General features: G+C 51.1%; 1 protein-coding gene across 5 annotated transcripts in view; it reads left to right on the plus strand.

Moving 5' to 3' along the window:
* Window positions 1–18,180, plus strand: part of FLT1 (fms related receptor tyrosine kinase 1) — a 172,078-nt gene extending 153,898 nt beyond the window's left edge. For 4 of the 5 annotated variants that reach the window (XM_082435510.1, XM_082435508.1, XM_082435509.1 and 1 more), the window contains 7 exons: window positions 505–616; window positions 2,146–2,245; window positions 7,736–7,841; window positions 8,116–8,258; window positions 10,129–10,213; window positions 11,787–11,881; window positions 14,744–18,180. In XM_082435510.1, the coding sequence (XP_082291636.1) occupies window positions 505–616; window positions 2,146–2,245; window positions 7,736–7,841; window positions 8,116–8,258; window positions 10,129–10,213; window positions 11,787–11,881; window positions 14,744–14,945 (843 nt within the window). In that variant the 3' untranslated portion in view covers window positions 14,946–18,180. Of the gene's footprint in view, window positions 1–504; window positions 617–929; window positions 1,244–2,145; window positions 2,246–7,735; window positions 7,842–8,115; window positions 8,259–10,128; window positions 10,214–11,786; window positions 11,882–14,743 lie in introns of those variants that run through there. The other variant, XM_082435512.1, reaches the window with a different exon arrangement.
* The last annotated feature ends 4,518 nt before the right edge of the window (window positions 18,181–22,698 follow it).

Raw genomic sequence — 22,698 nt, forward strand, 5'->3', positions numbered from 1 at the left:
CATGGTGTCCTGAATACTGTCCATCACCTCCCTTCTTTCTGGTGCCTTTGCCAACTCCCCCCATTCAATGCCTTTTTAAATCCTGTCTTTTTTTTTTTTTTTTAAATAGGAATGCCTTTCAAAATCCTTTTTAAGAAAAATTCCGGGAAATTATTGATTTTCAGGATGCCTCCTACTTCAGATCACTCTTTCCCAGGTCCCTGTAGAGTGTGAGCTGCTGTGGGGAGAAGGATTTCTTACAGAGTCAGAGTCAGGACACGCTGGGCTCGTAGGAAGGGCTTACTGAGCAACTACTGCCATCGTAGGAATTGGTATAGCACACAACTCTCCCTCTTTCAGTGTAACACTGCATGTTTTGAGTTTCCTCCACGCTGGGAAGCCATAGCTGCTCTAGGAAATGACTTGTAGGCCAAATGTTATCTGGGAGGTGACCCCATGGGCACATGGGTTGAATGTGCTTTGTTGTCACGTCCTCCTGCTCACGGCCCCCTTGCCCTTTTCTAGACTCGACTTCCTCTGAAATGGATGGCTCCCGAATCCATCTTTGACAAAATCTACAGCACCAAGAGCGACGTGTGGTCTTACGGAGTACTGCTGTGGGAAATCTTCTCCTTAGGTAAATCTGGGGGCAGGACGAGAGCAGACAGGCCAGACCCGAACGTCCGTCCCCTCTGCTGAGTGTCCACGGGCAGATCAGCATCTAAAACCCACGTAGGCTCAGGCGAGTGGCGTGCACACGCGCGCCTGGACTGCAGAGATGTCCGTAGGGCCGTGCACGAGGTCTGACCAGAGTAAGATCTGCAGTCAGGCTGATCTTCAGCCAACCTGGCTACTCCTTCCCTGTCCTTGGCCCCCTTCTTCTAATTCCTCAAACACCCAGATTCCTAACGCCCATTCCTCTTCCCTCCCCGCGTCCCCCCTCCCCGCAGAATTTCCCAGGAAAGACCTAACACACACAGCTCAACCCGCGCCTCTGAGGTCGGCACAGCCAGCCCCGGACACTGGTTTATGCAGAATGAGCAGCCGGAACGCTGGCTGTATTCACCCTGCTTCCACCAACACCCACTGCGGTGGCTGGAAGCCCTGTCCAAGGCGCCCAAGCACACAGATGCGCCTGGAGCCCCCATCGGCTTGCAGACACGCACCGATGCTCCGAGGCCTCCCAAACGCTGGGTCTAGCCAAGAGTCTTTCGGACTTTGCCAGAAACTTGCCTTGCAGAGCAAATAAAAAGTCACCCAGTAACATCCCTGGTTTCCTGTAATGTGTGAAAACCATTCCCCTGCTTTCGATGACAGGCACCTGTTGCTTCCAGTCTTTGAAAGCAGCTTGGCGGCCACAGTGGCCCCGCGGTGACACACGGCCAGCACTGCACGCCGCCCAGCTGCTTCCTCCTGACAGCAATCACTCGAAAGTGCAGACAAACAAATGCTGAGACAGACTAGGTTCGAGGTCTGGAACAGGGCAGAGCTGGAGGGCCTGCTGCCCCCGAGCCCTACCTCAGCCAGCAATCCCCCTAAGAGGGACGGTTACGTGCGACCCTGCCCAGGAAAGCTGGCAAAAGGCAAAGTCCCGGCTCCTCTGGGCCCCCTGCGGGCCCCGCCCCACCGCAGCCAGCCCACTCCCGGAGCTCCTGGCCCCCTCCCCTCGGGCCCCTCGCGGCACCGGACCCCCAGTGCTGTGCGAACCTTACACGAAAGTAGTGGGTTCAAGTCATTCTCAGGGAGGTGTGAGTGAGCCAGCAGTGGCCGCCTCCGAGTCTACTGGCTTTTTAAACAGCAGCTCATTAACTCAAGGAATGAGTCTCTAAAGGATGCGCTTTCTCCAGAGTTCCTTGTAGGGAGAGGGGAGGGACCCCTCAGGTGCCACCCTTTCTCCTGACCCAACAGACCAGAGCAGCCACGGGAGCGGCCTGCGGGCATCTGACACCCGGCACCAGGGCGCCGACCGGCCAAGCGGGTCGCCAGCAAGGATCCGCTGGGCTGCCCTGGGGCTTGCGCTGTACGCTGAGGTCCATTCGCATCACCGGGAGTTCGCTACCCAGCCCTCCCCTCGCAGGGAGGGAACAGACACGGAATTGCCCCCTGGGGCGTTTCGCGCCCTGAGGCCCTAACGTGCCCTGTGTTCTCTCCCGTCGTCTGGTACAGGCGGGTCCCCGTACCCGGGCGTGCAGATGGACGAGGACTTCTGCAGCCGCCTGAAGGACGGCATGAGGATGCGGGCCCCGGAGTACGCCACGGCCGAAATGTGAGCCCCCGTCACCCCCAGCCCGTGGCTCCCCCCGCCAGGCCGCCTCAGGAGGGGGACCTGACGTTCAGAGCCCCCGTCCCGGGAGATGCAGAGGGCTCTCCTTACTCCAGGTCGCCCCTGCCTGGCCCCCTGGGGCCCAGCCGTGCCGGGAGCGCGCTGCAGAAGCGAGGCGTCACGTCCTGGACCCGCCCCTGCCTAGGGCGTCTCTCCACCCCCGACGTAGCTGGGAGCCGAGGTTAGGAACGCAGCGTCTAGCTAGGAGCCCGGCCACAACTGCGCAGCCCGCCCGGGAAGTGGAGGCCGGACCCCGTGCCTGCTCACGAAGTGGGCCCGCGGGCTCCGCAGCTGAGCGGCCCTCCAGCCACAGCCGGGACCATGCGGGGCTGGCCGGAGTGTAGGGGGAGACGTGGAGGAGAGGAAGGGGGGTCCGGACTGGGCAGGAACCCTGCTCCCCAGAGGCCTGCGTGGGCAGCGAGGCACCTTCAGCCTGTGCGGAGCCGGGGGCTGGGGCCGCTGCTGGCGGTGGCCCCTCCGCTCGGACCCGTGGCTCTAGGAGGCCCGGAGGCCCGGGGTGAGGGCTGTCCGCCTTGGACAAGGGCTTGCTCGCCTCTCTCGGACTCTGTCTTCCTGACGCTCTGTGGGCGTTTTGCCCTGAGGCCTGGGCAGGAAGGTGATGACCCCTGCATTTCTGTCAGGCTGCTAGACAAGGACTCGCCCCCCGTCCACTATCGCGGTGGTACCACCTTTCCCGAACCGACAGGGGGCCCTCCCCGTCCCACCCCCACAACTTGGGGCCGTCAGGAGCCCCTCGACGGCCTTTGGGAGGAGTCGGAGGGAACGAAGGAAGTGTGCGCTTGGCCAAAGTGCCCTCTCTTTCCTCCATGGCCCAGAGACAAGCTAGGTCAGACCCGGGACCAGGAGGTCGGGGGACTCGGGCCACGGAGGCAGGGCTGGGGAGCGGCCTGAGTGCAGAGGGGAGAAGGGACCCGGCCTTCTCAGTCATACGTGGTGTCCTTGCCAGGAAAGCACGAGGCCCTTCTGAGAGCTGGGGACACGGCTAGATTAGCCCCAGGCCTGCGCTGGACTGCAGAGAGATTTTAAAAGGCAGGCGAGTTCTTAATTGCTCACTTCTTTTACGTGGTGGAGAGGGGCAAACACCAGGAGGTCTGGTTTAAAATGAGATGACTTTGCACTTTACAGTTTTCTAAGTGTTTTCCCCCTGCCACGGTCTCGTATGAAGACCCCAGCCCGCTTGAGGGGCAGGCAGACGGGAATTTTCACCTGAATTGGATGAGTGATGAAACTAAGCCTCTGAGAAGTCTCGTGATTTGTCAGCTAAGTAGAGAGGAGACAGATTTAAAGGCGGTCCTCTGGACTGAGCTCCCTAGATCACAGAACTGTTAAATTAGGAATATACCCCATGTTCCTTAGAAGAAATGTCTAATATGTCCACTCATGCTTTGAATTATATATTTCCTTTGACTTTTCATATAATCTGAAAATCACAAGAGCAAGTTCCCAGGGACTAACGGTAACAATGATTGCAGTCATTAACAGCAGCATTTAATATTTATTAGTTATTTAGTGCTTATTAAGCATCAGGTACTGCCTTAGGCACTTTAACATATTAATTTACCTCATTCTCATAACAACCCTATAAAGTGGGTGCTGTTATTATCTCCATCTTACAGATGAGAAAACCAAGGCACAGAACACCTAAGTGATTTGCCGCTTTGCCAATTAGTCAAGCAAACCGAGTCTGAGTCCAGAGCCCCCAACACCACGCTACACACCTGCAGGGTGTGTCTCCAATTCTTATCCAGGTTCTGGTCTAAAACAACTCACATCAATTTTGGGCCCAAAACTCACTTGGACTTTATCAAACCTTCAAATCTTTATAGAAGGTAGCACTTGTACCCCAGTCCATAGAAAGACAGATGGTTCCTCAATTCTAGGGAGTTTATTTTAGAAACTATAAGAAGAAAGCAGCAGCTTTGTGAATCATTTGTTGAGAAGTCCAGAATTCAAACCTTCAGCGTTTGAAAGCTGATGGGTCATTTCCTTCTTGTTTGTTCCAACAGCGGGAAGGCCCTGGTGAGGATGAAGGGCAGCTCTCAGAACTAGGGTTCTGTGACCTGAACTTGGTCTAAATTGGCGTGCCCTTGGGAGCTTGGGTGATAGCTTGGAAAGGAAGCTTTTCTCGCAAGTCCCCTCGCCCCTGGCTTGTTTTCTAGAAGGGCTGTGGGGTTGGGTGTAACTGGTGTCTCTTTTATTAAACCTGTTTACTTAGTGATGTAAAACGTTTTAACGTGAGTCACTAATTCCTCACCCAGAGCCTGTTTAATCAGATGTCTTTCAATAAGGGAAGAAATAATGAATGTTTTGATTTTTTTTTTTTTCTTTTCCTTTGGTGTTTGAGATGATTTGCACTGAATTTTAGGCAAGAGGAGTGGAAACTAGAAGTCAGAAACCAAGAATCAAAACAGAAAACAGCAATAGTCGCAGGTGGTCCCTTCGGCTGGTTTCAGCAGAGAGGAAGCTGGGAGAATCCTGTTCACCATCCTTGCATTTCCCCCCCAGCTGCCTCTCAGCGGTGAAGTGATGCTGGTCGGGATAAGCCTGGGGCCTCTGCTTGACCAATGCTCCCTACTCTCAGGGCCCCCCCCCCGCCTTTTTTTTTTTTTTTGCCTGGTTCAAGCCTTTCTTGCTTTGGCTGCCTTGTATAGAATATCTGTGTATATATTTACTGTTCTTCCAATGGCCTCTGAGAATCTGATTCTTGCTAGAGACAAGGGAGCCTTAGACAAGGTAAGGCAGACACAGGCCGGCCTCTGCCACAGCCCACGCCCCTGGGTTGAGGATCCCAGACTCGAGTCTCGTGACCACCTGCCTCTGTAGCGTGCATGTCTGTACCTATCTCAATAAATTAGTAAGGTGTGTAAACGGACCTTAATACGAGATCCACACGGCACTGTCTTATGCTACTCTAGCCCTCTGGTCGCTAGCAGGCTGGCCCGGGTTGCCTGGATGGAGCACGTGCCTCGAGCCCTCACTCTAAGGCACTGCTGGTCAGGGAGAGTTAAGGGACCTGTCCTGTGTCCCCCAGAGAGCAGCGACGACAGCCCAGAGTCCCAGCCTCCCTGGTGTCTATAAGTTGAGCCCCATTGCAGTGGTACCCGACACCGGCCCACATAGCACACTCACCCAAGGGCCCTCACCGCTCTTAGAACAAGTCAACCCACAGCCCGCCCCTAGGATTTCGGTCAGACAGGTCCAGTAGATGAGACACATCTGGGAGGGAACCAGAATCATCTTCTGAAAAGAGTCTTGAGCCAGAAGTTTGGACAAATGGAGGAAAATTAGCGATTCAGACATGTGATCTTTGTGAACTCCTGTCCGTCCCTAAACAAAGACTTAAGTACCCAGCAAGGAGATATCCTATCAGAAAGTAGGACCTCAGCTCCACCAGCCAACTATCAGGAGAGTTTGCTTGTGAAGACCAGTGCCCGTGGAAAGTTCTGAAGACCACGTGGTGCTCCCACCCCCTTGGGTACCTAGAATTTTATCCCGGGGTTAAATCAGAGCCTTTGGACACGCACACCTGGACCACACTGTTCTGCCTCTTAGAATTGTTTTTACCGAACGGTATTTTTAGCCGTTGAGACTTTGGCCAGCATTGAAAGGCAATGTACAAGACCGTCCCACGAAGTCATCATTACCCGGATGATAATGATGCAGCTGAGAGGTGTCTACAAGACCCTCCTTTCAGATTTCAGTTCTGGGAACAGCCACACTTCTTCCCAGCAGCTGGTTTATTTTCAGCTTCCGGCTCATGTGCATCACATAACTGGTTATTCCTTCCTTTCACCAGCTGCCTGGAAGCTTAGAGCATTGCCTCTGTCAAACTACTCAGAATCATGATATAAATTGTGCATGTTAACTCTGCCTGTAGTTTCACCTTTTTTCACTGTTATTTTTACATCCCTCCTGATACTCTGCTTTTCTTTTTTTTTTTTTTAATCTTCCTATATTCTTCCTGTCTGTCAGCCACCTCATAGACTTTGACACAAAACAGGGATAGCCTTAAGAGACACTTGGAGCTGTGGGTGCCGCCTGCAGGCTCACATCTGAGAGGTGGCAGCAGGGACACGCCACCTCAGGCGCATCCTGGCAGCGCCCAGGTCCCAGCAATGTCTGCCGTCTGCCTTAGGAATTAGGGGTTCATGGAAGGAACAGCACGTTCTCTTCTAGGAGATCAGTCTGACTTCCTTCAGCAGACGTTTGTTGGGTGCGCACAGGCAGGCCCTGGGTTAGGTGAGGGGTCTGGAGAGGACGTCCCTGCCCGCGCAGGGCTCCCAGCCGGGTTCTGACCCAGATCCAGAGTCCAGGCCCATTCAGATTCTGATCCGACCTGGTCAGAGTCCTCTCTAGTCTAGGGGGTCTTCCGAGAGAAGAGATGACTTACAATCAACATCTCGAGGAGAACGAAGAGCCCAAAGAGAACAGATCCTTAGGCCAGTGTGTGTACAGACGCCTGGCAGGTGGTTTGCCCAGGAGGGGCAGGTAGAGAGACCTCTACTCCCTGCAGACGCGACTGAGAGAGAAGCCCGATACCCTTCGGTCTAAAATGTCAGGAGCATCACAGAGGAACCCTGTTGACATTTAAATCCCGGGACAAGAGTCAGCTTCTGGGACTCTTTGTCCCAGAAGAGGGACAAAGGATTTGTCTAAGACAAATGGTTTCATATCCAGAAGCCAGCCTGTACTTTTTGCCTTGTGTGGGGAGAGGCCAGTTTGTAACGGCGGCTTTGAAATGCTGGGGGTGGGGCAGTCAGCCACATGGAAGGAACTAGCACACGGCCCGAGGAGCTACCCACACTCTGTGTGGACGTCCACCTTTTGGAAGTGATGTGGGTCGTGTACACAGTGCCTCCGCCTGCCCACCTCCACTGCTGAGCTCGACAAGGCAGCTGTGAGGGGTCAGACATCCCATGTGCTCATGCAGGAGCCCAAGGCAGCCTTCATTCCAGCCTGAGAAGGTCCTAAGACTGCAGACTATTCACCCGTGGATATTTGTGTCTATATCCACTTTTCACCTTTAAGGACACTGTCCTGCTTTGGACAGTGAAGGGAGGACATGACGCTTCATGGCCGAGTGACCACTGGCGTTTCCCCCCAGACAGCTCGGCTTCACTCAGAGCTCAGCCCCCCCTCCCCCCAACAGCCTGGGTCGTCATGGGCTCCGGGGGGTTGGTTTGTGAGTCTGCCTGTGTAGACGTGTTTTCCACTACCAGCAGGACCTGGCCCGAGCAGCCTTTTTATGTGTCGCGGCTGCGTACCCACATCTAAACGTGGAGCAAATACTACATACTACGAGAAGCATCATCTTTATACCCATGACAACACCCCTCCCTCGGCCAGTGTGTAGGGCGATCTGTGTACTCCCCACTGCTCTCCAGCAATCTCTGCTCTGCTCTCACCCAACAGCTACCAGATCATGTTGGACTGTTGGCACAAAGACCCAAAAGAAAGGCCAAGATTTGCAGAACTTGTGGAAAAACTAGGCGACTTGCTTCAAGCCAATGTACAACAGGTAAATTTATCTAGAATATCAGAAGGCCAAATGCCTTCAATATAAGTCAAGGGAGTGTCTTATTTGTCTATTATTTTAATGGCTATTAAGAGCTGAGCTCACCAGTAAAAGAAAACACGTGTGGGGGTGTGTGGGCGTGTGTGGGTGTGTGCAGACTTATCTTCCCAAGACACAATCAAGATTGTGGAAATGACATAGTTGAACTGAAACAGTGTTCCACAGAAACAGGCTGAAGTAGAAATGCACGCGACTAGAGCTGTCTTTGGTGTTTTAGGATGGCAAAGACTACATCCCACTCAATGCCATACTGACAGGAAATAGTGGGTTTACGTACTCAACTCCTGCCTTCTCAGAGGACTTCTTCAAGGAAGATATTTCTGCTCCAAAGTTTAATTCAGGAAGTTCTGATAATGTCAGGTAAGATCTTTCTTTCCCCAACTTCATTTTATAAAATTTTCAAACATAAAAAAAAGCCCACCTCCTAAACCCAACCATACATTTTACCTTATTTTGTCTATGTACTCTATACGTGTGTCTGTGTGTATTTTTCTTTTTTGCTGAACCTTTTGAAAAAGGGCATAAGGCACTGTAACACCTTCCCTCTAAATACTTTGGTATACATCTTGTACAGGATATTTTTCTGTGCCACCACACCAAAAATTATCACACCAAAGAAAACTGATAATCCCTTCATACTATTAAATTTTCAAATTTCCATTATTTTCCCCAAATGTCTCATGTACCTTTTTTAAAAGCATCATCCAATCAAGAACACTTTGCATTTTCTTTCATTTCTTTAGTCTGCCTTATTCTGGAAGAACTCCTCTTTTGCTCCCCCCAATGACCTTGACTTTTTTCATGATACCTTCGATAAAATGCAACAAACCGGATTTGTTTTCTTACCTAACAAACTAAGGTACCTCTCGTTAGCCTGGAGGAAATTGGAGAAGGTGTAAGGGAAGAAAGATGTACTGAGTAGCCGTGCTGGGCGGGGTCAGCACCTCAGTCCTAGCAGTGACACGTGTGCCACACACATTCAGTTAGACACGTTAGACATGTGCTGTGTGGTCTGGCACCATGCTGGGCTCTTTGCATACCTCACCTCCTTTAATGCTCACACCAATCCTATGACGTATTCCTGTTATACAAGTGGGGACATTAGAGCTCCACAGAGGACAGCTCGCCAAAACCGTGCGGCTCGAAAGCCGCAGGACAGAACTTCTAACCCAGGTGTTCTGGCACTCCCTCCCTGTCCCCGCGTAGTCAGGACTCGTTTCAGGACTTTTAGACTATCCTGTGGGCCTTCTAGCATTTCTGTCTGCAGTCGGTACACTCCTAGGGCTCCAACCTCAGTTCAGCCAAGCTTGGCAGGTGACTAGGGAAGAGCTGGAAAGACTGATGGTCTGGGACAGGCCTGGAAGAAGTCCAGTGGCCGGCCCAGATTTGCGGTGCTGGGTCACAGGTCAGCGGCACGATTCATACTTCACAACCAGCCCAGATGAGTCATCCATTGTTTTAAAGATGAGAAAAGTAAGCGTGGATTAAATAAATTAGCAGGGGCGGATTGGGTCAAAGGAAGGTGTCGAAGTTACACGGGCCTTTCCAGTCTGTTGCTTAGCCTTGGGCCCAATAGGGAGCATGCCTAAGAGATGGGGCCTTGTCGGTGGTGACAGGGCCTCAGGTGAGGGGGCGTACAGTGGGTCCCTCTACCGGCCCCTCCTAACAGATCAACCAAAGCTCAGCAGGCAGTCACAGGGAGCTCATCCAAATACTACCCCTTTCTCCCGATTTGTGATCGCAAAACTGGATACACAAGACTAGCCCTGGTGCTTGATTATGCCATTGAATCAGCTGTGTGACCCTGACGGGTCATGTCCTTTCGGAAGTAGCAGCTGTACATGATGAAGCCACAGCCCCTCTCTGGGCATCATTTCCCATTTCTTTGTAACATGGGTGTTTAGACCAGATGACGACTCGGGGTCTCTTCTCAGCCCGACACCATCTGGTTCCATGGGGGACCAGAGGCCTGACCACTACCGCGTCTCTCAAGGGTCCCTCTGGGGTTTTGCTCAAAACTATGCAACGTGGATTAGCAACCACGGGAGGAAGTAGCACCCGTCCGGATTCCCAGGGAAACACAGCCAGAGAATTGCAGCCTCAAGAGGGGTGAGGTGACTCCCAGTATTTGGGTTCACCTTAGCTGGGATGTGGTGCCCATGGGGTCTCCTGACTAATCAAAACTGGATGCATTTTCCTGTCTTGATTATTCTTTCCGCTTTTTCTTTAGATATGTAAATGCTTTCAATTTCATCAACCTGGAAAAAATCAAAACCTTTGAAGAACTTTCACCAAATGCCACCTCCATGCTCGATGTAAGTAACGGAAGTAACCTACTCAGTGCACCCCATCCAAACACAGACTCCAGTCGTCCGGGGGCTCTAGGTCAATGGGGGCCAGTCATCAGTGGTGGCTGAAGTGACCATTTCAGGGGGGCTGACAACAAGACACAGAATACACAGAGCTAATTTGAAAGTAATTGTGTAGCTTGAAGCTGACCCAGGATTCACTCCAGGGCCCATATCCTTGCCTGGGCATAACTCAGTCCCCTAGGAAACCTCACTGTGTGTTTCTAAGCTTCTTGGCCATCAGTGATGGAACCTCGCTTTCAGAGCATTAGAGGAACTCAAAGCTGTGTGAGTGGCCGCACCTTCGTGGTGCGACAGAGCCCTCTCCCACGAGCAGCTCTGAGATCCTGGAAGAATCTCCTAGGCCTCTGCCCCCTCCCGCGAAGGTTCCAGAGCTGAACAGCCCTGTTCCCACCCAACCACACAGGGCAAAGCGATCCGGACAGCCCAGCAAACAAGAGGCCTCAACCAGTTTGTCCCTTTAAAAGATCTGGGATGTGGGGCTGAGAGAATAAGGGGAGGAGAGGGAGGGCTGGACAAGAGACACGGCCGCTGCAGCTCAGGGCCGCTCACGGAGTCGTGACCCAAAAAAAGGCCTGTAAAACCTCCTGTGGTGTGAAGGTGATGACCACAGTGTGGCCTTGAGACATAGCACAGTCACCGCTGAAAAACACCAAACCCTTCCAAACACACCAGACAAACAGGAAAAGATTATTTAAACACTAAAAAAAAAAAAAAAAAAAAAATTGCAAATAAGCTGGTGAATACAAAGGCAAAGTGGCTGGAAATTTTGGTTTGCTGCTTAGAAACACTGGTTTTAAGTCCAAGGAAACGATACGAAACAAAACATGGAAGGCTTCTTTGACCCTCAGCCCTGCCCACCTGAGTCCCTCGGGAACTAGGGCAGGCCCCTTGCTGAGGCTCCTTTACTGGCAGATAGTTAAAGACACAGACAGAGCCACGGGGGGACTCAGGGTGGCAGGAACCACGTGTGGGGTCCACTCACTGGAAACGCCGTGTTCACAGAGTCAGGAGGACCTTGCATAAAACTCAGTGCTAAATACGAACCAACGAGGAAACAGAATGGCTGGAAACCATCACACAGGAGGGCCTAAAAATTCCGTAGAATCTTCAAGAAAAATTAAACCGTGTCTTTATAATTTCTCAGAGTCTTTGCATATCATTGCCAAGTCATCCGCCCAACTATCTTTAAAATATTTAAGCAATAATTTGCATAAAAGTTGACTAGGAAAAACGCTCACCTGGTACCCGCAGTTTTCCCTTTCGTTTACATTTGCTTGCTTCACCGTCAGGAGGAAGGGCCTCAGCCACTGGGCACAGGGATTTCCTGTGACTGACAAAGTTTAGACTTGCCAATATGGAGGCAACGCTGTGTCTTCACAGGCAGGGAGCGTGGAAGGTGAGGCCAGAGCCTGGAGTGACCTTAGATGCGCATCCCAACATCACACCCCGATTGGCATGGGCCCCTCTGGGTCAAGCAAGAGGTGTAACCTTTTCCTTCTTCCCTCCTTCCCTTCAGGACTACCAGGTGGACAGTGGCACCCTGCTGGCCTCTCCCTTGCTGAAGCGCTTCACCTGGGCCGAGAGTAAACCCAAGGCCTCACTGAAGATTGAGTAAGGACGCTGGGGGGCTTTGACCAGTTCCCGGAGGGGCGAGAAGGAAGATGCCGGGGGGGAGGGTTTCATGGCGATACCTGAGGGCTACCTGCCCTCCTTGACCATAGTGTCCAGGCCGTGCAGAAAGCACTTTTTTCTCCCCAGAAGGACAGGAAAGAGGGCATAAAATCAGACATCTGCACACCATGTTCTGGGAAGGAAGACTGGGATTTAAGAGAAAACAGAACTTGCTTCATGGGCAAGGACAGGCAGTCCAAGCCCATGAAGCACAGCCCCTCGCTGGAAAGGAGCCCAATGTCTCCAACTGTCAACGGTGCACAGTTCAGATGGAGAGCTGCTCACAGGGCGCGGAGGGGACGGGCACCCAGCACCATCCCGGGCTGGCAGCAGCGGCACAAGAAGGGCCCCACTACTGCCATCCAGCCCTAAGACTCGCCCTCCTGACACCCCAACCCTTCCAAGTGAGGGCTCATGTCCTGTGGACCCTGGCTCTCCTTCCTCCACACAGCGGCCAGTGGCAACGCTGTCGGAAAACGTGGGCTCTCGCTGGACCCTCCAGGGCCCTGCTTCTCTCGGTGCTCGTCTCTGCCCAGGGACAGTGCTGGACAGGGCAAGGCCGGGCCTACCAGGCTTGCCTTCCCTTCCCGGTTCAAACGCCTGCCCCTGACTCACCCACAGGCAGAACCGTTCTGCTCCTCTTTTACCTAAATCAGGGGTCTGCTGACTTAAAGAGCCAGAGGGTAAACAAGGGCTCACCTCTGCCACTTACAGAAGCAGCCGTCAACAGTACATGAGCAAGGAGCTGCAGCTGTGTCCGGTCACCTCTCCCTGCAGAAGCAGGCAACCGCAGCCAGGGAGCACAGGAAAATGTGCTTAACCTCATTAGTCATCAGGGAGATGCAAGTCACATGAGACACCCCTTCACACCCGCTGGCATGGCTGGAATCAGAGTCAGTGTCGGCGAGGAGGTGGAGAAATTAGAACCCTGTATGCTCGCTGGTAGGAACGTGAAATAGTGCAGCCACTTTGGAAAACAATCTAGCGGTTTCTCAGACGGCTAAATAGAGTTAGTCTAGGAGCCAGCAATTCAACTCCGCAGGTATATACCCCACGGAAATGAAAACTTACGTCCGCACAGGAACTTGCACACAAACGTTCATAGCAGCATTATTCATAACAACCAAAAGTAGAAACAACTCGAATGTCTATCAATTGGCGAATGGATAAATAAAATGCATATATCTGTACAATAGCAGATTTGTCAATAAAAAGTATGAGGTACTGATACACGCTACAACATGGATGAGCCTTGAATTAAGTGAAAAGAGCCGATCATGAAACACCACGCATCGTATGCTTCCATGTATACGAAATGCCCAGAACAGCCATCTGTGAATATACTAACAACCATTGGCCTGTACGCTTTAAATAGGTGAATCGCATAGTATGTAAGTTATATGTCAATAAATCTGTTGCTTAAAAAAAAAAACAACACACAAACAGGTGGCCCGCGCACGGCTAGTTTGCTGGCCCTGATCCAAGTCGAAGGGCGGCCAGAGACGCCTCTGAGCGATGGGGCCCACAGTGCATCAACCCCAGGGAGTTGGAGGGCCTGGAACGTTCGGGGGCGAACACCTGCGCACGCGTGTCCTCTGCGGGCGCACCCCCGGGGGGCCCAGAGCCGCGCGCCGGGCAGGTCAGGGGACACCGCGGGGAGTGAGGGGAGAAGCGGGGCCCACGCGCTTTCGTTTCCTGCTTTAAAACACTTCCAGAAACACTTTCCTGTGTGAAAAAAGGAAAACCACCCATTGCATCCTCTGCTCGGAGACTAAAATATAGAACATGGATCAAAGGCTGGGCGCGCGAATGCAGAGCCAGTCAAACAACGTCGTGGCGCCCGGGGTCCTCATTCTCGTCCCAGCTGTTAAGCCCACCAAACACGGGAGGACAAGGGAAGCGCCTGTCCCCGGCGCGGCGTCCTGGGCTCCACGCGACGCCCGGAACCCGGCAGCCAGTGCCCTCCCGCTTCACCCTTGCGGCGCTCCACCGCCCTAACCGGCCGCGCCTCTCCTCCGGAGCACAAGCGTGAGAGCGAGACCGACGGCTGTGCTCACCTTTCCGTCGGACGTTCTAGTAGTTTCTCCAGGCGGCTGTAACAAACTTCCACAAACTCGGTGGCTCGACACAGGAGAAAAGTATTCCCTCGCGGTTCCGGAGGCCGGACGTCCAAGATCAAGGTGTCGCAGGGCTGCACTCCCTCGGGAGGCCCCGGGGAGGACCGTCCGCCGCCTCCTCCAGCGCTGCCGCCCCCGGCGTCTCCTCGGCCGTGACAGTGCTCCTCGGCCCCACCTCCCCGCCCCGCCTGCGTGCGCCGTGACGCCCGCTCCGCCTCTCTTATAAGGACGCGTGGGATTGTGCTTGAGGCCCACCTGGGGGACGCAGGCCAGGCGCCGCCTCCGGAGAGTCTTTAGCTCAATCGCAGCTCTCGCCGTATCAAATGCTATTCACAGGTTCCAGCGATTCGACTTAAGTATTTGCGGGGTTGGGGAGCGTCTTTGAGCCAATCACAGGAGTAGGGGAGGGCTGGACCCAAGCCTGGGGGCTATTTTCCACCAGCAGTTCTGGGTTTGCCTTAACTAATCCCACCCTCGGCCCCGGCCGGCCGGCGGAATGATCCCCAGCTGGTGGCAGAGAGGCCGTGCGCAGCTCCAGAGACCCGGGCAGAGGGCGAGGTGGGACTCCCCAGCCGTGAACCCCAGGACGGCTATGAGCAAACGACCCACTAAGGGGTGGACTTGAGTGTGTGCAAGAAATCAACTTTGTACGGTTGATTTTTTTTCTTTTCTTTTCTTTCTTTAGCTTGAGAGTAACCAGTACAAGTAAGGAGTCGGGCCTTTCTGACCTCAGCAGACCCGCGTTCTGCCATGCCAGCTGTGGGCACCTCAGCAGCGGCCGGCGCAGAGTCACCTGTGACCACTCGGAGCTGGAGGGGAAGATTTCGTGCTGCTCTCCCCCTCCCGACTACAACTCCGTGGTCCCATACTCCGCCCCACCCGTCTAGAGCCCGACTCAGCACAGCCTTCTTTCTAGAACCACGTGTGTATTTATACCCCCAGAAAAGTAGCTTTTGCCAGTATTATGCATATATAAATCGACACCTTTTCCTTTCCACAGAAGCCAGCTGCTTTTGTGTGACTGTTAATAGTGCTTCTGTCTCTTTTGACTAACAAGAATGTAACCCCAGATAGAGGAATAGTGACAAGCCAAGAGCACCACTGCCAACCCTCGCGGGACTCAGAGGGCAGGAGAAATCCTTCCTCAGCCCCAGGACTTGCCTCTCCTCCCCGGGACCCCAGGGCCGCCGGGCTCCGGGTGGTTCAGGACACGCACTGTCACCTGTCACCGCAGCTCAGACTCGGCGGCGGGCCAGCAAGGCCTGTGCTGCGCAGGCGTGGCTCTGGGGCCCTGCAGCAGCTGACACGCATGTGAGGAGGAGGAGGGGAGAGAGGAAGAGAACAGGACAGGGGGCGGGCGGTGAGCGGAGGCCAAAAAAGGCCAAACGTAACTTTTGGAACGACCCAGCACATGGCACCACCTCAGCTATGGGACGGGTTCTGTGCCTCTTCCCAGATGGGGCACAACTTTTGTCTCCAGTGCTGAGTGGAGCTCGAAGCCAAGCCCGTCCCCCAGCAGGACACGGTGACCCCGCCCCCTGAGCTGGGCGGGGCGGGGGGTGCCGGGGGTGGGGGTGTGGGGGGTCGCCTCTCCCCATGCGCCGCTCCCAGGAAGCTCACCCCAGTGAGTCTGGTCGGCTAGGTCACCGGTTCGGCTTAAAGCCATGTTTTCAAAGATACTGTCAGATTCCATCTGGAGTGTTAACATCTAGTCAAGACACTTAACTCAGTTTTTGGAATTAACCTGTTTCGTACAGTTAGTTATAAAAGGAAGCTGAGAAGGAAAACAGTCTTGCGGAGGTTTACTCTAGACCCAGACTAGGATAGATGGAGAAAAAAAGAGAAGGCGGAGTGAAAACTCCATCTCCACGCCAACCAGACCAACTCCTGAAAACCGTGGCGACCCAAGGACAGAAGTCAACCAGGTGTCCTTCTTATTCGGTGGAGACCCTACCCACGCTCGCCCCTTAGACAGAAGAGCATTGACCAATGTCTACTAAGCACTTTACACTCCTTGAGGAAAAAGGTGGTATGTAATTTATGCAAGATACTTCTAGAATTGGGACTCAGGATATTAGTTAATGAGCTGACAATAGGAGAAAAGCCTCTTTTCATCTACTTTGGGCCTTGCCTCGGGTCTGAGGATGATGGAAATAGGGAGACAGGGTACAAAAGGGTGCCTACTTCTCAGGGTCCAGAGGCCCTGGACCCCTCACTGGCTCTGCGTGATGCTGCGTATTTAGGATGTGCACACCTTCTGGGGCCAGTTGGAGCCAGACAGGCCACAAGGAATTGCTGCTCCCGGTAGAGAAGAGGATGCTTCCCTTCTTAACTCTAGAACCTGAGACGGAAGTGATAGACGGGCCTGTGCTTCCCGCCCCGTGTGCCACAGTCTTGCTTCAAGGCTTTTCGTATGAAGAGATGGGAGAGCTGGAAGGTCCCCAGCAAGACGTCGGCTGCTTCCGGGGCCGGGGACTCTGCTGGAGGAGCCTCTGGCCAGTCTCCAGCAAGAGCCAAGTGCAGAGAGAATCGGGCCAGGGCCAGGAGAGGGGGGCCTTCTTCTTCCTCTTCTTCACAAGCCCAGGAGCACCTGTGACCCCCGGCAACAGTAGAAATCAGGTAACCGGGAGGAGGTCAAACAGGGCAATTACAAGAAGACCACAATCGATTCTCCTGTTTTCTCAAATCAGTTAAGGATCCAGCAGTTAGTGGAAACAAAGAAAAACCTTAGCTATACATATAATGTCTTGATTTCAATAATCTAACTCTTAATCATTAAGAGGCCTTAGTAATACCATCTATCCAAAAGACAAAGAACACATTAGACTATGTTAATCCGGCTTCCTCAGAGACTCGGGTCTGTCCATCAGTCCGGTTTTCTCTGGAGGCTTAACATAGAACGAAAACTGGAAGCTGGGAGGAATGAGTGTATCCAGTGGCGAAGGGCTTGTCCCAGATGGGTTCGTTGAAACAGCACTGAAAATTCAGTCACTAGTGGACTGATGGTATTATTAGACCCATTTGTCATTTCCGACAGAAATGGTTGGCATGAACAATGAGGGGACAAGCGCTCTCTTTCAGGACTTGTGACATCACGGACACGGAGCAGCGTGGGTAGGAGGGGACGGGAACCACGCGCGAGCCTGTATCTAGTTGGTCTAAGAATGACGCTCAGGCCCGTGGAGCAAGTGGGTCCAAACCCTGAGAAGGTGACCTCGGCCTTCTGGCTGTGCCTCGCTTCCCAGCCCCTAAGAATGCCACACAGGAAACAACCACATGTCGGCCCCTTTTAACTGATCAAAGAAGGAGCGCGTCTTTGACCGACAGTGGTAGTAACTATATGTATATTTGTGTGTGTGTGTGTTTTGTGCAGAACTATTTAAGGAAACTGGAATTTTAAAGTTACTTTTATACAAACCAAGAATATATGCTGCAGATATAAGTAAGACAGAATCTCGTCCTACATCTCTAGTCACTATGAATGTACTTTGTATGCTATCTTCATATAATAAAATTAACTTACAAAAACATCCATATATTTTCTATTTTTCGTATAAATGAAAAAAGGGGTCTTGGTTTCCCTGGGCGGGGGAGTGGACAGGTGTTCTGGGAGAGCTCATGAAATGCCAATTACTAATCCATCACAAGAAACAGAAAGCAAGCGCCACTAAAGACGGGGCACAGAGTGTCTACCAGCCCACAGAGTGGCTGCTCTAAACAATCGAGACACTGCGAACAGTAAATCAACATCAAAATCTAAAATGAATACGACCACAAGTAAAATGTACAGACTGAGTGCGAGTGCTGGCTGCAGACCAAAGTCCCCTCAATTAAAAAAGAGGCAGGGGCTTCCCTGGCGGCGCAGTGGTTGAGAATCCGCCTGCCAATGCAGGGGACACGGGTTCGAGCCCTGGTCTGGGAAGATCCCACATGCTGCGGAGCAACTGGGCCCATGAGCCACAATTACTGAGCCTGCGCGTCTGGAGCCTGTGCTCTGCAACAGAAGAGGCCGCGATAGTGAGAGGCCCGCGCACCGCGATGAAGAGTGGCCCCCGCTTGCCGCAACTAGAGAAAGCCCTCGCACAGAAACGAAGACCCAACACAGCCATAGATAAATAAATTTTTAAAAAAATAGCATCCTCCTCCCCCAGCCATATCCCTTTAAAAAAAAAAAAAAAAAAAAAAGAGGCAAGGTTTCCCAAACACTATTACCATAATCACAGAATGTGTGTGTGTGCGCGCACACGTGCGTGGGTGTATATTTGTGTATTAGAGGTTGTGTGCTGGGAACCATACAAAATAACTAGGCAAAGACACAAGAGCTTCCCTAAGAAAAGGACACTAGCTAAGTATTCTTCAATTTTGTTTTGTGGATTACATCCTAGAAAGAGGAACCATTTAGGTAATCGCTAATAGACATAGAATAAGTGACCAACACATTGTCTTAGAAAGCGGTCGTACCATCACCTTCCTAATACCGTCATGAGCAAACCAGATTGGAGAAACATTTCCAGGGAAAACAGGCCTACTTTCTTTGGGACAAGGCGAGAAAAAGGGATAAATGACTAATCTCAATAAATTTGTGGTTATTAGCTGAAGAGGGCAAAAAGCATTTTATCTTCGAGAATCTGAAATCCTTTAAAAATATTACTGGTTTTCTTAACACAAAAGTCACTAATTTAGGCAAAGGATTTGAAGAATGCTCAAGGAATTGGTGTCACGTCATCGTTTAGAAGTTTTCTCATGACTCTAGAAACTTATTGTACATTTGGGAATTGATTTTTTTCTTTTGTCCAGCAGAAGAATAGCCCAGTAAGGTATAACGGGACTCCTCAGTGTTAAACGTATTACCAGACTTTTGGATTTCACAGGCCAGGAAATATTTCAGAAATATCCTGGGTCCCAACACAGGAATGACTAGCCTTCTGTTTTTTGAACTAAAGACATTTAAGAGAAAAAACAAAACCAAGTAACCCCCCAAACCCACTAGATGCCACTAATGTTCTATTTCTTGATCTGGGTGTGGTAAATAGGTACGTTCACTTCATGATCATTCACTGAGCTGTACCCTTACATGCAAACGTGTGCGTGTATGCTCTTCTTCAATGAAGGATTATTAAAATGAAAAAAACCTGATTGATTGCCACAACTTTTCACAGAGGAAAAACCCATTTTAAAAAGAGTAAGTACTTAGACTCAAACATAGCAACTGAATTTTTATGTGCCAGGAACTATTCCAAGTGGTTTAGAGAAATAAACTCATTTAAATTTCAAAGCAACCCAATGTGATAGGCACTATTAGTATACCCATCACATCGATGGGACAACTGAAGGAGTCAAGAGAACTTCAAAACCCCACCATCACATCTGCCCACCTACCAGCATCTGCACCCAGACACTCTGCCCTCCCCACTCAGCACACCGGGGGTACACTCAGCCCCTCCCTCTCCTCGACTCAAGGCCATTGCTCCAGCAACTCACCACCCCTCACCCCTGCCCATCTTCCCTTTTCCGCTGGATCATACGAACAAGCTATTACCTCTCCCATCTGGCAAAACCAAAAACCCTCCATCCCTGCCTTCCCCTCCGGCTACCGCCCCATTTCTCTTTTCCTCTTCACGGCAAAATTCCTTGAAAGAGCTGGGTATACTACTCTTCGTTTCTGGTTCCTCTCCTCCCACTCAAGCCGAGCTTTCTCTCCCACTCACTGAAAAGGAGCTGCTCCATGGGGAGCTTATCCATGATGCCATGTCGCTAAACTCAGTGGCCATTTTCAGTCTCAGTCTTAACACCTTGACCCTTATTCCTGGAAACACCTTGATTCTAGGACATCACGGATTTTTCTTCCCACCTCACTGGTCATTTCTGCCTCATACTGGTCTTCTTTTCTCTGATCCTTGAACAGTGTTCCAGGAACCCCAGGGCTCTGCCCCTGGACCTTTCCACTTCTCAGTCTATACTAACTCTCTTTATGATCTCAACCAACCTCAAGCCTTGAAATGACACCTATATGATCATGACTTGCAGATTACACGTATAGGCCAGATCTCTCCTCCTAACCTCCGAACTCTTATGTGAGTGCTAAACCAACATCTCTTGATGCTGGAACAGACTGTATTTTCCAAAAAATAGCTGCACCAGTATCTCCCATCCCACATGAGCTTTGGCAGTGTCCTTGTCACTTCCCCATCCAATTCCTCTCCCCTGGGATCAGAGCAGGCTTTGTGACTCGTCAGCAACAGAATGTGCCAGAAGTGACCCTGCACGATCCCGAGGCCAGATCAGAAAAGATCATGCAGCCTCCACCCGAGGTCACTCATTCTCCAACCGGTCCCACCAGAGACCCAGTCGCCAGAGCTGGAGAAGCCTAAGCCTCACGGAGAGGCCACGAGTTGCTGCCTCCATTGACCGGCCCCAGCTGAGCCCCGTTCATGACCTTCAGTTCAGGTGCCAGGTCGGATGATTTCAGCCCCCATCCCCACGGCACTGGAGTTTTCCCTGCTGAGGTCCAACATAATGGGTAGAGCTAAGCCATCCCTGCTGTGCCCTGTCCTAATTCCTGACCCACAGAATCCATGAGAGTAAAACGGGGGTTGTTTTATGCCACTGAAGTTTACAGTCCGTCGTCACAAAACACTAAAAAACCAGAACAAATGTGCACTAAACATCTCAAACTTAACAGGCCCCAGACCAAATTCCCAACTGTCTTTCCTCACTTCCCCGTCTTCCCCGTGCCAACCCCCTCCCTTCCTCCCTCCCTCCCAAAACCCCTTTGTTCCTACAACCACCTCTTTCAATTCAGTAGCATCCTCCATCCTGTCAGTAGTGGGCCAAAATCTTCACAGTCATTGATTCCTCGCTTCTTTCTTACTCCACGTCCTATAAATCAATAAATCAGGACATGCTCTTGGCTCTACCTTTAAGATGTATTCAGAATCCAGTTGCTTCCCACTGCCTCTACGGCTATCGCCCCATCACCCCGCCCCAAATCCCCTCACTAGCAGCCCGAGTGACCCTTTTAAAGGCTGTGCCAGGTTATTCCTGCTCACAATCCTCCTGGAAGCTTCCCCTACAGGAGTAAAAGCCAAACAATGGAATGGCTTCCAATTGGAATGGTCTACAAGACACTCCACCTCCCTTCCCCATCACCCTTTCTGACCTCACTTCCTGCCGATTCTACTCTGGCCACGGTAGCCTGCTTGCCATGCCTCCAACACTCCCGGCACATTCCCCGGCCTGGAATTCTTTTCCCTCAGACATCTGCATGCCTGGCTCCTTCACTTCAAGTCTTTGCTCAGATACAACCTTCTCAGGGAGACCTACCACCCAGATCATCCCATCTGAAATTCTACCATCACCACCAAACTCCCCACAACCTAGAGTTGCAAGATGAAACACAGGATGGCTAATTAAATCTGAATTTCAGATAAACAAATGATCCTATGTCCCATGCAATACTTGAGACACACTCATGCTAAAAAAAAGAATTATCCACTGTTTATCTGAAATTCAAATTCAGTTTTGTGTTGCCTATTTTAATTTGCTAAATCTGGCAACCCTATCCACGTCCTTTACCCTACTTTATTTTCTTTCCATAACCATTATTGCCTCTTAACTACTATATACTCCTTTTTCCTGCTAGGACGAAAGCTCTCTAAGAGCAGAAATATTTGTCTGTTGTGGTCAGAGTTCTGCTGGTTCCTAGAACAATGCCTGACATATAACCGGCATTCAATAAATACAGGCAGACCTCACAGATGCTGCTTTTTCTACAGACTGAAGGTCTGCGGCATCCCTGCATCAAGGAAGGTCTAAAGGCACCGTTTTTCCAACAGCAACTGCTCACTCACTTCAGGGCTCTGTGTCACGTTTTGGTAATTCTCTTAGTATTTCAAACTTTTTCATTATTACTATATTTGTTACAGTGATCAGGAACCTCTGACGTTACTATTGCAAGAAGATTACAACTTGCTGAAGGCTCAGATGATGGCAGTATTTTAAAATTAAGGTATATACATTTTTTTTAGACATAATGCTATTGCACACCTAACAGACTGCAGTATAGTGTAAACATAACTTTCGTATGCACCGGGAAACCAAAAACTTCACGTGACTCACTTTACTGCAGTGGTCTGGAACTGAACCTACAATATCTGAGGTATGCCTATATTTAATGAATGAGTACCTAGTTTCAACAAATATTACCATTTTGCCATATTTTCCTTCTCTATCCTTCTATTCGGAATGATGTTTCTGGGGAGGTGGGGGGAGAGGAACCTTCACCTATATAGTAAATTAACCGAGTCTGAATCGAAGACTAGGTAGATGTCATTCCTTTCACATAAGTAGGTCCTCTCTCCTCAACTACACGGTATATATACCATGTACTATTTAGAAACGTTTGGGTGTAACTACACATTTTGTAAAGAACAAGTACTTAAAATACTTATCTGCATTTTTAGTGCCTAGAACAGATCCAAGTTAGGCATTTAACAGATATTTGGTAAGTTAACAAATAAATCTGCCACCATTTTATCCAAAGACCGAAAATTCCTCCAAAACACATATGAAACGTTTGGCCTTTTAAGTCCCAATCATAAAACAAACATCATCTTGTTAAATGAACTGGTAGCAAAAAAA

This window comes from Balaenoptera physalus, assembly GCF_965194825.1.
Source record: "Balaenoptera physalus genome assembly, chromosome: 18".
Lineage (NCBI taxonomy): Eukaryota > Metazoa > Chordata > Mammalia > Artiodactyla > Balaenopteridae > Balaenoptera > Balaenoptera physalus.